At 35.3% G+C, this 12,989-nt stretch overlaps 1 protein-coding gene across 3 annotated transcripts in view; it reads right to left on the bottom strand.

Moving 5' to 3' along the window:
* Positions 1-2,710: 2,710 nt before the first annotated feature.
* LOC108369165 (cytoskeletal protein salto) overlaps positions 2,711-12,989 on the bottom strand; it is a 15,183-nt gene continuing 4,904 nt past the window's right edge. Inside the window, exons 10-15 of one of the 3 annotated variants that reach the window (XM_017624175.1) lie at positions 11,219-11,495; positions 11,099-11,157; positions 10,846-10,912; positions 10,540-10,785; positions 10,264-10,466; positions 2,711-3,113 (exon numbers count right to left, since the gene is read on the bottom strand). In XM_017624175.1, coding sequence (XP_017479664.1) covers positions 2,951-3,113; positions 10,264-10,466; positions 10,540-10,785; positions 10,846-10,912; positions 11,099-11,157; positions 11,219-11,495 — 1,015 coding nt within the window. In that variant the 3' untranslated portion in view covers positions 2,711-2,950. Of the gene's footprint in view, positions 3,114-10,263; positions 10,467-10,539; positions 10,913-11,098; positions 11,158-11,218; positions 11,496-12,989 lie in introns of all 3 variants that reach the window. The other 2 variants (XM_017624174.1, XM_017624173.1) reach the window with 2 other exon arrangements.

A 12,989-nucleotide genomic window follows, 5' to 3' on the forward strand; every position in this document is an offset into this window, starting at 1 on the left:
CTAAATAATTTAAATACGTACACAAATTATTTAGAATCTCCGTCAAATGCCAGCATAAGCCCCTAAATAGCTATGTAGTACATACCAATAGTCACATTTATACACATTCATATCTACTGTGGCATTTTATTAAAACAATTTATGTGACTTTAGAAGGTTTGGCTTTGAATTAAAAAATTATAAGTTTGCCTTAAACATTTTATATTTGTATTAAGTTTCTATTAAAAGTACATCTAAAGCTAACCTGTGGCTAGTTAATTGTTAAAATATTGTTAGGGAACCCTTTGAAGTATTGCTTTAAAAGGAAAATGGCCTATCTCGAAATAAGTTATTTTAATAAAATACCACAGATTTCTATGTACGTATTTATACATACATACATACATATATTTGTACCGCGTATGGTTTTTTATTATCACCAATGCAAACAGAAATAGTTGTTTAAATACTTATTTACCATTAATGCTGTTTATAAAATGAAAATACCGAGATGAGGTAAATTTTGGTAGTTTGTTTGGATTAAGCTTGATAGGGCTATTATCTGTACATGGATAGATGCAGATGCACATATACACACATGCATACGTATGTATGTACCTACTGTAAATTTTTTCTTGCTTAAGAAATGGAAAAATTAAGTTCCTGAATGGTTTATACATATGTATGTAGGTCTTTATTTATGCTTTTCAAAAAAATAAAATACGGCTTGTTTTCCAAATTGTTACCACCTCAAAAACCAGACATTGTATATCGTTGTTACCATTACTAACGTTCCTAGCAGCCGCACTCGGAGTCGTTTTTTAATGATTACTTAATGTGTTCCTCAGTAACGATTTCAAAAAGACTATCTCAGTGTCAGAAACCTTTACTTAAGTTTTTCTGTAACAGTCGCAATGATCCAGTGAGCAGAGCACAGCCGAACCATTCGAGAGATTCGAGTTCAATCCACGCCAATGGAATTTTTTTTTCATTTTTAATAAATTTTTTCTTTTAATTTTTGAGTTAATAATATTTATTTTTTTTTTAATCTTCTAAAATTTTTAGTTTTTGTTGTTTTAAAAAATATTTTTTTTTGATTTCGTTGAGTTTATAGAAAACTTATTGCTAAAAGATAAATAGAATAACGCCAAGACCTCCTCGTTAGCAGATCTTTCAATTAATCTTTCGAAATACAGAAAAGAACTTTCAAGATAGTTGCCGGAATAGGCAATTTTCATACGAAAGACTTTTGTCTTTCAAAAGACTGTGGTAAGTTGAAAGACAGATGCCAGAATTGGCCTGTTAGCGGTATTGTTTGTCTTGCAGTAAAAAATAGTTTCCTTTTTAAAACAATAAAATATAAAAATTAAATTAAAAACGCAAAAAAATAATTCAATAACTTTCTAAAAATTAAACAAGAAAAATATAATATATCAAAAAAGGAAAAAGGAAAAGGCAGAGCGCGGAAAATGATAAAAATACACACTTATTTTTTTATTTAATTTCAAACTGAACGGAAAAAATAGTGATGCCACAAAAAAGGACCACAACTGGGGTCATACTTAAATTTATCATTAACTAAGGAGCACTTAGCAGCACGAAGCTGCTGCCACACCTTGTCAACATTATGAGGCATGGTCTAGCACTGGCCCACATTTCTGAGATGTGGCAAAGGGCTCGGGTTATCTTCATCCCGAAAGTAGGTAAGACATATTACTCTCTCGCTAAATCCGACAGGCCGATAAGTCTCACTTCCTTCATTCTGTCAGCTGTGCGTTACCATAAAATCAGATCTAACACTCTCAGACAGGCATCTTTGCATCCCGATTAGCACGCGTAGTAAGTGGGAAGATCTACAGATATCACGGTATGTGCCCTGACTACGGACATACAAAGTGCCTTTGATTGCGGAGCAACGGTGCTCTACGCCTTACTCGACAAGGTGAGCAAATCAAGCCTTGGAGGACTTATTTTAATGAAAAGTCACTTAAAAGTTCAAATCACAATTCTTATTATTTTTTGTGGAGCATTACTGTTTTTCACTTCAGTCCCGTTATCGAACCTGTATGAGCTGCTGATTGCAGCTTAACATCAAAAGTATCAAATCATAACGCACAGTGAGACAAAACGATTCAAATATTAATATCTTTTGATCAAAAACTATTTAGCAAAAGAAATTACAGTAAAAATGAATTAATATTTATAGTAAGAATAAATTACTTGTTGGCGAATTTTTGGCCATAAATATCTATACAATATATTCCTGTGCACAATAAAGCCCACTGCATATTAAGTTTTACTCATTCATCCTAGGTACGCGTTCCACTGTAGCACTCATAACATACTGAAAACTTGACGCACCCACAATATCATCAAAGCAACATAATCCATGCGGCATTCGCTTTTGCACATCATAATTATCATTTGTTTGATCTATGTATTCATGTTAATCAATGATATCAATTGATTGCGCCCAATTTCGCAACGATCGCCAATCAATCAAAGCATTTATGAAATTCTATTCATGATTATTACATAGCGGTGGCGGTCAATACCAGTTGTTGCTAGTTTGTTTTTTATGTAAAATTTCGAACGTCTTTCCTATCCAATAAAAATAGCTATAATTTACAGTTCTATATTCGTTTATTAAATTAATTTTGATTTACAAGTTAACTTCCGGCTCTGCATTTGTAGTATGCAATCAATAATTTTTAAGAGCCAAAAGTAGGCCCGGCTTCCTAGTGCCTCGTATTTAGTATATAAATTTACAGTTACACACAAATGTACATATATATGTACGTTATACAGTTACACACCTATCAAAACTCAAAAGCAAAAAATAGTACATACTGGCACAGTACCTCAACAATAACATTCCTTCTAACAATCTCCTTTCTGCAAAGGACAGAGCATATCGATTGCTGTACGTTAATTTATAATTATTAATTTTTTTGTTGCTAAACTTTTCCTTCTAGGTTTCATATTTCTTCACATTGATGTCGACCTGTCGTTTTCGTCGCCGTTCGCTGGTGTAATAGTAGAGGTTCTCATTGTAATCATCCGATCCGGCGATAGGTTGATAGATGAGATTCTTGCAGCCGGCATTGCCAAGGACGTTGTGTTGGTAGATGGCGCTGGACGGGGAAGAAAAAAAGTTAAAACAATGGAAGTAGTAAACCTGCTAATATTCCAAACGTTAAAGTTTGTGAGTGAATGAGTATGTTTGTTGATCTTTCACGCTAAAACTGCCACCTTTTTCCAACAACAATGTAGGTGATAACGGATAACGATTGATTTTGAGGAGAGTTGCCACCCGTTCAAAAAGTTATAATCAATTTAATTAGCAAATTAAATCAAATATTAAAATATTGGTATCAAACGAGAAAGATTTAAGAAAGCTTTATTTCGAAGAAATTTTTGTAGGTAATTAAATATTTATTTGATATGGGTGTCAAACGGGAGAGGATTAAGGGCCACTTTCTGAAGTAACCTTTAACATTAAAGCTCATTTTGTATTTAAAGGTTGGATTAAAAGTAATGCTATGTCTAAAGTTAAGCCTTTCTATTACCGGTTTTTGACGTATGTATGTTTCTTGTTTGTAAACCAATTTAAAACCGATAATAAAATGTTTTACTTTAGACACCATCATAAATTTTAATTTTAAGAAAGCTTTAATTCGAAAACACTTTTGAAGAGGGTTGCCGCCTGTTTAGAGATTTAAAATCAAGGTGATTAACATGTTAATTAAATATTCTCCAATGGGTATCAAACGAGTTAGGTTCGAGAAAGTTTTATTTCGAAAATATATTTGTAGCGGGTTGCCAACTGTTCAGAAATTATAAATCGATTTAGTTAACAAATTAAATGAAATATATTATACTAGTGTCAAACGAGAGGGGTTTAAAAAATCTTTGTTTCGTAAATATTTTTGTCGAAGGTTGCCAACTGCTTAGAAATTCAAAATCGATTTAGTTAACAAGTTAAATAAAATATTTTGACATCGGCGTCAAATAAGCGAGGGTTAAAAAGCCTTATTTATTTCGAGAATACTTTTGAAGAGGCTTGTCGCCTGTTAAAAAAATTTAAAATCAATTTAATTAACAAGTTAAATAAAATATTCTAATATAAGGTATGAAATTGGAGATGTTTAGCAAAGCTTTATTTCGAAAATATTTTTGTAAATATTTTTTAACAAGTTAAATGAATGTTATATGGGCGACAAACGATAAACATTTTCATTCTACAATACATTTGAAGAGGGGTTTTTCTATAAAATCTTTTTTTTTTTAAATATTTTTGTTATTTTCTAAAAAATATTTTTGGAAAAATTGTTTTAAAAATCAAATTTAACTTAGTGCAATTGCAAAGTCATTGACCCTTTTACTGTCGGTTGGATCGACACTATGCTGCATAAGCGCGAAATCACATCGTGCTTTGGCAATACTCAAGTGAAGATTAGAGCCATGATTGGCTGCCTACAGGAAGGTACGCATGTGGCCTACATATGTATTATATTTATACGAAAATAGGCCAGTACCTCTTCGTGTATTTTTAACCCGGTGTGACAATGTGATCCTCACGATAAATAAAAAAGCTGTTCTTGTACCCTGTTTCAGCTAGTCTTGCATAGACAGTGCTTGAATACTACGGCCAAATACTGAAAAAATGTTGATTAAGCGATCTAACCATCCCGCGGGGCGCGCCTGATGAACAACGGTTCCTTCAACAGACCGGTAACAGCGACAGACCTTTTGGAGAAGCATGGGCTGATAGAAAGGTTTTATCGCACAGACAGTACAATGATGAAAGACAGAGCATATGCAGCCATTTATGGACCTGGTGCCAAACTTGCTATTCTTATTGCCTGAAGGCCCAAGCTGTTCCAGGCTAGAGGTGTTAACAATCTTAACCTGTAACAAGTTGTACTTTGAAATCGGTTAAAAAGGGCGCTTTTTTTAGTAACTTTTCAGATAACCAAGCAGCCATCTCCCTCTCTAACAGAAGGATAAACCTCAAGCTTTTTTAAAGTCCTTGTAGGACCAGAACCATTTTGTGGTCTCAGCTGTTTTCCATACGACTTTCTTTTATTCAATAATAATTTATCAATTTCATTTCATTTAATAATCCACACCCTACATACTCGGGCTGAATTGTGTCACATACAAACTTAAGTTCATACATAAAAATGGCATCAGGCTATTCTCTGCAAGATGCCCGCCTGCGATTTTACATGCAAAGAAGAGGTGTATTCACAGAAACAGAGTGCCGACTCTGCCTTGAAAGCGATGAAACATACCATTGACCAGATATTTAAATATTCATTCATTTTAAAGGTCGAATCCATTTCAATGAAGAAATCACCTAGCAAGGCCATTTTAGGTTTCGTTAAGAAAGCCGCAGATATCTTAGGATGGGTTTGGGATGCAAATCATCTTTGGGGTCGCAGAGTCTCTTGGTCAGCTACACACAAGTAGATACTTAATAGAATCGTGTATTACACCGCACTTAACTGGAAGACCAATGTTAAAAATCGTAAACAGGAAAGCTTCATAGCATACTAAACTTGCAATAGAGTTTTCAGCATACATTGTGGACTAAAAACCTAAACGGTAACTTACAAAAACGGTAACTTACAACGGTAACTTACAAAAACGACAGAAGAAAATGCATTAGATACCAAGTGGCCAACAAATAGGCTTTCAAGGTTCACGGGAAACTCGACGGGGGTCTACATTGGCGTGATGAAAAAATGGCTTTTCACAGATGTAAGTGGGGGTCTACGAAAATTTATCTGGTTTCGATATTAAAGAACAAACATGTTGGATTGGCTTAACTTAGCAATGTAAGCAGATGATATAATACTCAAAAAAATTTAAGGAGAAAAAAATTCTAAAAATTGTTCTGCGATTTTTGACATACTGTATTCCGGTGAAAAAGCGTCGTGTTGAGACTTTAAAAAAAGGCATTTTGAAGCTTGATTCTAATTTTCAGATTTCTAGGCTAAAAATTTTTAGGAGTTACGGTTCTCTTGCAATCCTAACAGATAGCGCGAAAAAAAATCAAATTGTTTCCCTTTTTTGTACACAGACTTGAAATTCAATTTTGATTTTCTCTTTTGTGAGTTAAGGCGCTGGCCTAATGCAGGCTTGCTTTGCGTGCCTTGCTGACTTTAGTTTGCTTTGATTTAGTTTGAAAACTTGTTTGGCCGTATGGCGGCTTGAAACGCTGTCAAAGTAACCAGCTGTCTGGTTGGAAAGTCAGTGTCTGTTCCCTTAACATTAATTATTATTTTCCTAGAAAACTCTAGAAGATGTATCAAAAACTTTCAGATTAATTTTTAAATTAATGCGAAATAATGTTTGTATTTAAAAGAAATGGTAATAATGATACATACATATGTATATCTACATTTACTAAAAAAGCTATATATTAAAAAAGCGATTTACTTGAAGAAAAGAGCTAGAAGAAGTTTTTTCCTCTCGTGTAAAATTTGTAAATGTGAGCTTTGCAATTTTTTACTATAAATAACGATATGTTAAATTTCATTTCGAATTGCCTTTTTTTAAATTAAGTAAGCAAATTTTTGTTTGAATTTATGTATTTTGAACAGGAACATGCCTCTTTGTCAAAAGCCTACAAAACGCTTTCAAATAAAACATTTGTCTATTTAAAACTTTGAGGCGCTTAAACCAAGTGAAGAAAAGCTGCCATTTGGCCAGCCTTTATACATTTTAGTATATTCCAAATAATTTTTGACACTTCTCGGATCGAAGCAAGCAAAGCAAGCCTGCATTGGGCCAGTACCTTTAAACAAGTAATTTCCAAGCAAAAAACGAAGCCGACTTCAGTTCTCATATACAAATTTAAGAGTACCGTTAATTTCTCATGATCCAATGATCGGATCTTAACCAAACTGGTATGGCACCGCCTTCTTTTTTGAAGTCCATTAAAAAGAAAGAGAGCTCTTCACCTAGGGATGTTTCAAATGTAATACTTTTCACATTCGCGAATACGAATGCGAATTTTCGGAATTCGAATGTGCGAATGCGAATGCGAATGTTAGGAATAACATTAAAAAAGCTATATTAAACTAAATTAATCGTTTNTTTGTCTATTTAAAACTTTGAGGCGCTTAAACCAAGTGAAGAAAAGCTGCCATTTGGCCAGCCTTTATACATTTTAGTATATTCCAAATAATTTTTGACACTTCTCGGATCGAAGCAAGCAAAGCAAGCCTGCATTGGGCCAGTACCTTTAAACAAGTAATTTCCAAGCAAAAAACGAACCCGACTTCAGTTCTCATATACAAATTTAAGAGTACCGTTAATTTCTCATGATCCAATGATCGGATCTTAACCAAACTGGTATGGGACCACCTTCTTTTTTGAAGTCCATTAAAAAGAAAGAGAGCTCTTCACCTAGGGATGTTTCAAATGTAATACTTTTCACATTCGCGAATACGAATGCGAATTTTCGGAATTCGAATGTGCGAATGCGAATGCGAATGTTAGGAATAACATTAAAAAAGCTATATTAAACTAAATTAATCGTTTTTATTACTTAAGTTTTGTAAATTATTAGAACATTGAACGAATGCTTAACCTATACAGTGTTTTAATCTAGTAGTCAAAGTTCAAAAGGGGCATATTATATTTAAAAACAAAAAATTATTTTGCTGCCTTTTCTCTCATGAGGCGATTTCTTAGAGACTTGTGTGCTGCACTGAACAATTGTCACTTGGAACGCTGGCGGGTGGTGTGCTCAAATATTTGCCGGCCAGATCTGTCAATTTGTCGTATTTTAGTTTAGTTTTCCGCCAATCGAGAGGATTTTCACCGAGATGAGCTCGTCTCTAATTGAGCTTTACTTTCACATATTTTAATGTCTCCAGATTCTACATCCGAGCCTTCGCTTTCCCTCGAGGTATCTAAAATTATTTCTATGTTGCTTATACGACTTTTAGCAGTACTTGTTAAAGGCCCATCAGTGTTGCATGATATACTACTTAACCGTTTAGCGACTGAAGCTGAAAGCCGGTTATTCTCCGCACCCTGGTTAGACTGACTTAGAGCCATTTCAACAATATTAGAGTGGACACTCTGCCCATGTAAACATTCGCATTGGCAAAACATTCGTATCATTTGATGCGAATGCGAATGCCGAATGCGAATGTCTAAAATGATGCGAATCATTCGCATAACGAATGCGAATGCAAATATTCCCAACATCCGGGATACATATGTATGTAACTTAGTTTTTTCGACTCAATATTTCTCTCTCGCTTCCATACCGCTCAAAATATATGTATCTGGTTGATAAACCCTATAAAGCAGCAGGAAGAAATCATTTAATTTATGCTCTAAATGTGATTCACTCTTTTCTCTAAACGTCAGTTTCTGAGTTAAAACGCATCAATACCAGGGTTGCCACTGAAAAACTTTCTTTCCTATCAAGAGCGGGACCAAACACATACCAAAATGGCTTCTTTCCTCCCATTTCTTTTAATCAAGAAAAAGGCGTTTGACAGCTTTAAATACATTTTTTTTTCTGGTTTTTATACTTAAAATAAAATATCCAGTAAATAAAAACGTCAAAATAATAGCTATTATATACATATAGCACACACAAAAAAGTGGTGTGTGCTTTTAACCAGACACACCTACCGACGTGTATTTCGACCCACTGAATCCGAATCTGAGGTCCGTTTGACTTCTAAACCCTCAAAATTTCGAGTAAATTGCGAAAACCCGAAAAAGTTGCAAAAAATTCGCAGGTTTTAGTTTTAATAAAGCCTTCGGAGTGAATGACGTAAAAATCGTAGCGGAAAATAAAGTTCCGTCATAGATTTTTTTTATCGCTCATTTGCATACATAAATATATTACGAAGTATGTACATATTGATATAATGCGAAACTACATAAATTTTTCGTCTCTCCGGAGCCTTCGGGCTTGGGACAAAATCTGCGCGCTGCGGGTGTGGTATTAATTTCTTCGAGTTGCGATTGAAAACTTTAAGATTCTCCGATTTACTGGAAATATGACTAACAAAAAGTTGTTTTCTTTTTTGAATCGCTCTTCTACTGCCATTTAAAATATTGTTGAAACTATTAACGATTCGCAACTGCATTTTAAAGAAAAATATCTCATTTATAAACCTGCCTTTACATCCATCAATTCAATCACTTGATATATAGAGTTCAGAGAATTGCCGAAGATAATTGGTTATGTTCTGTCTATGCCAGCAAGCAACGAGGTTTTTACATGAATGGGGGTAAAATTGATATTGTCATAATTTGGCAAGCCTACTCACAGTGCTGACAAAGTGGCACATTACAACAAGCCAGAGATGTTTTCTGTGTTATGAGCAAAGAAACCTACCAAAATTTTAAGCGTCCTACCATCCTACCATCGAGAAAAAACCCTACCAATTTTGGTAGGAAAAGCCCAAAACGGCAACCCTGATCAAAACACAAACTTTTATACGTATCGAGGGATTATATTCAATACGCCCTATCTGCAGTTTATACAAAAACTACTTTCTGATGCTAGAACACATCCGAGACTTAACTGTCATCACCGGTTGCAATTTTAGTTTTGAAATTCAATAGTTAATTCTTCTGACAAGTAATATACAAGGTCAGCATTACCATCATTGATGACAGTTGAGTCTAAGATCGATTTTTATAGGAATCTTATTTTTGTAAAAACTGCAGGTAGGTCATATTGAATATAAGCCCTCGATATACTCCTTATGCAAATTCATGAGTGAGCCAAACATGGGATTAGTTTATAGTGAAGAAAATGTAAATAACTCTAGCGCTCTGAGGTTTTATGAATCGAGATATTTGGAAACTCCGTATTTATAGTCCGATTTGGTTCATATTAAGAACGTATGTATATTAGTTACACTGATAACCCCACCAAAAAAAATTTTGTCTTTTTACTAATAACTTATTTTTATTTTTACTACTTCGAATTTAGGGTTGGAACTCAGGCGCAGCGCAAATTTCCATCGTTAGATCGAATCTTCAAATTTTTTACGAACTATGGGAATATGGCAGAAATGTAACAGCGGGCAGTCCGCCGGAACCAATAAAATTCTGAAAGCGGTCTACGAGAAAAAAAGTTTGGGAAACTCTGCTCTATATCAACAGATCAAATATGGGTTGCGAAAATCAACCAACAATTTTGCCTACTCTGGCTGATCTCCCATCACGATATACAAATCTAGTTTAACGACTCAATTCAAAAATATTGTATATGGTCAGCTAAAAAACACTTACATTGTTTGCTTCAAATGCGCAATCTCCTCTTCCATACGCCCAATTTTCTCCTCCTGCTTCACCCGCAACATCTGACTACGCTCATTACTCTCCTCCAACAACTTAATCATATGCTCCTGACGCGACAGCTCCATTTGCTTGTTACTTAAGGTGCTGAAGAGATTGTGAAATTCCTCAGATTTTGTACGCAACTCATTGTTCAACTGCATTAAAAGAGGGGTGGGGAGAGAACATTTAATGCAGAAGCTGTCATTTTTCTACCAACGATAGACTCACCCATACCTCATTGATGGTACTATTCTTTTCGCCAACCTCTACGAACATTTGTTCCAAATGAATGCGTTGACTATTGTCGTTCGTTTGCAGCGAATTAATCAATTCGCTACGCACTTCGAGTAGCTGTTGATCGCGACGGATCTGTTCCTCCAGCTGTTCCATATTGAAGAGCGCCTTGGCTAGTTCCGTTTTTAGTTTATCGATTTCTCGATGCTTTTCGGCCTCAGATTGCAACAGTCGTTGGAGCTGTATATTAAGTAGCACACAATTGATGTCAAACTTCGTTGGAATATGCGTTGAGCTTACCTCTGCCTTGTTTTCCTTGGGCAGCTCTGTATTTTCTTCTGCGATTTTTTCGCGTTCCAATAATTCTCTAAGAAAAGCAAATATATACCAGAACAGAAAACGCATATTTAGGCTCAAGTACATTAAGTGGAAAAAAAGTTGTCCCAGCAACTTGAAAACCCATCCACGTGAAGTAAAACAAAGCTACCTACTCATAATTTTTTTACACGTGCATTCTTTATGCTCATTTTTTTTTATCTCCCGCTCTACTTACCGATTACGTTCCTCCAGTTCAGCGATCTTATTCCGTAATTTATCCATAGCAGTAACTTTCTGTGGAGTTCATACACTTGTTTAGCGTTGGAACAAACATCGTTTTCTTTCACTTTCTTACCTCCTGCAGCATCAACTCCTGTTCTACAAATTCTTGCTTCTCTTTTTCCAATGTCTCTATTTTTCCTTTTAATTTATGTATCTCCTTTTTGAATTCCTTTTCATGATGCGGTTGCTCAGGTTGTGGTTTCGCTTGCAGTGCTTCTTCTATTTCCCTCTTAGCCTTATCAAGGTCGACTTCCAGTTTTTGTATGATTTCGTTTTTGTCGTGCTTATCTTTCTTTTCGTGATTCAGTTGGCTTTCAGCGTGTGTTAATTTCTTATTGAGAGCCTGAATACTGTGGGGGAGAGGCGAAATATTTAATTTCATGAACTAAATAGCAACAAATAAAGCAAATTTATTAATACACCGATAACCATTAATGAATTTTGAACTCATTTTTTCCTAATGTATCCAATTAACCTCCGTAAAGAATTTTACTCACAGGAAAGGTTAAAACATAAGTACGTCGGGGCCAGACATATATGATCTGACCACACAAAAAGAAACTCTCAATCAATCTCCACTCAAAGTATACCTACCAAATAAGAATAGGACAGGCTGTGGGTTAGATCACGAATATTGTTCAAAATGTTCAAAAACTAAAGCTCTTCTGATAGAATTGAAAAACAACTTGTGCTACATAAAAAAAATTTTTTCCCCAGTGATTTAAAGATATTTGGAACTTTCGTTTTTGTAAAGAAACCAAAATGCTAGATATTGCCTTTCTATATTAAAATAACGATATCCATATCTGACGCTGAGATTACAACTCACCTAGAGAATATCGCTCACTTATTGATCTGCATAAGTCAAACTCCTTAGGAAATCTAACTTGGTAGACCGAGAAAATGTATTGATATCTGCGAAATTGAGTTTTTGATTATCAATTGACAACTAATAGACGTAGGGCTACGGCTTTGAGGGTGGAGGAAGATTTAAAAATTAGACTGTTAACATAATTGAGGGGATTTCTGCTGGATGATCGTTTTTGGACGAAGCTGCTATGCCGAGTTAATCATAGAACCCACCAATGTTGTGGATTTTGGGTATGATGGCCACGTGCCAAGCATCAGCAGCCTTCTCGAGTTGTTAAGTGGTTATTTACATATCGGCGGCTGAGTGAAAGACCGCCCTATCTCAGCAAACGGTTGTAAAAAGGCTTATTTCAGAATGTCTTATCTCACAATTTGGTTGAAGAACGCTCGATCTCCGCGAATGGTTCAGAAACACGCTATCTCAGCTGCAGATGTATTGTATTTATATTGGGTTAGGTGGTTTTCGAAGTGGCAGCTGAGATAGAGCAGTTTTGAACCAAATTTTGAGATAGGGCGTTCTTCAACNTATTCAATACTTGCGACCAGGCCTCCTCGATGGCCCTGTAATTCCGACAATTAACAATCCCATTAGACTGGTAGTAGCAACTGGTAACTTGTTTTCCTCCTCAGCTTATGCCACCGTGAGCTGAGCACCGTTTGGTTGAACCATCGTCGGCCTGTACCCTCATAAAACGCATCAGACGATGTGATTACTACTTGTGATGCTACCTCATATAGGCATTACTTCAGAAAGTTAATGTTTGAATCGAGTCGATAGCTTTCTATCAGAAAGAAATTTTAGATCGTTTTCTGCAAGCGACTTCTTACGTGAAGGTCCTCGCTGATATTAACCCTCAATTCGATAAGCAGAGAACGGGTGACCTTAATCGATATACGGCAATGGTTCGCCGTCATTGCGGAAAAAATTCTATAGAAATTATGCAGTCTTCAGATCCTAAACAAAACTCAAAATT

This window comes from Rhagoletis zephyria, unplaced genomic scaffold, assembly GCF_001687245.7.
Source record: "Rhagoletis zephyria isolate East Lansing unplaced genomic scaffold, Rhagoletis_zephyria_1.1 Rzeph_scaffold_03521, whole genome shotgun sequence".
Classification (NCBI taxonomy): Eukaryota; Metazoa; Arthropoda; class Insecta; order Diptera; family Tephritidae; genus Rhagoletis; species Rhagoletis zephyria.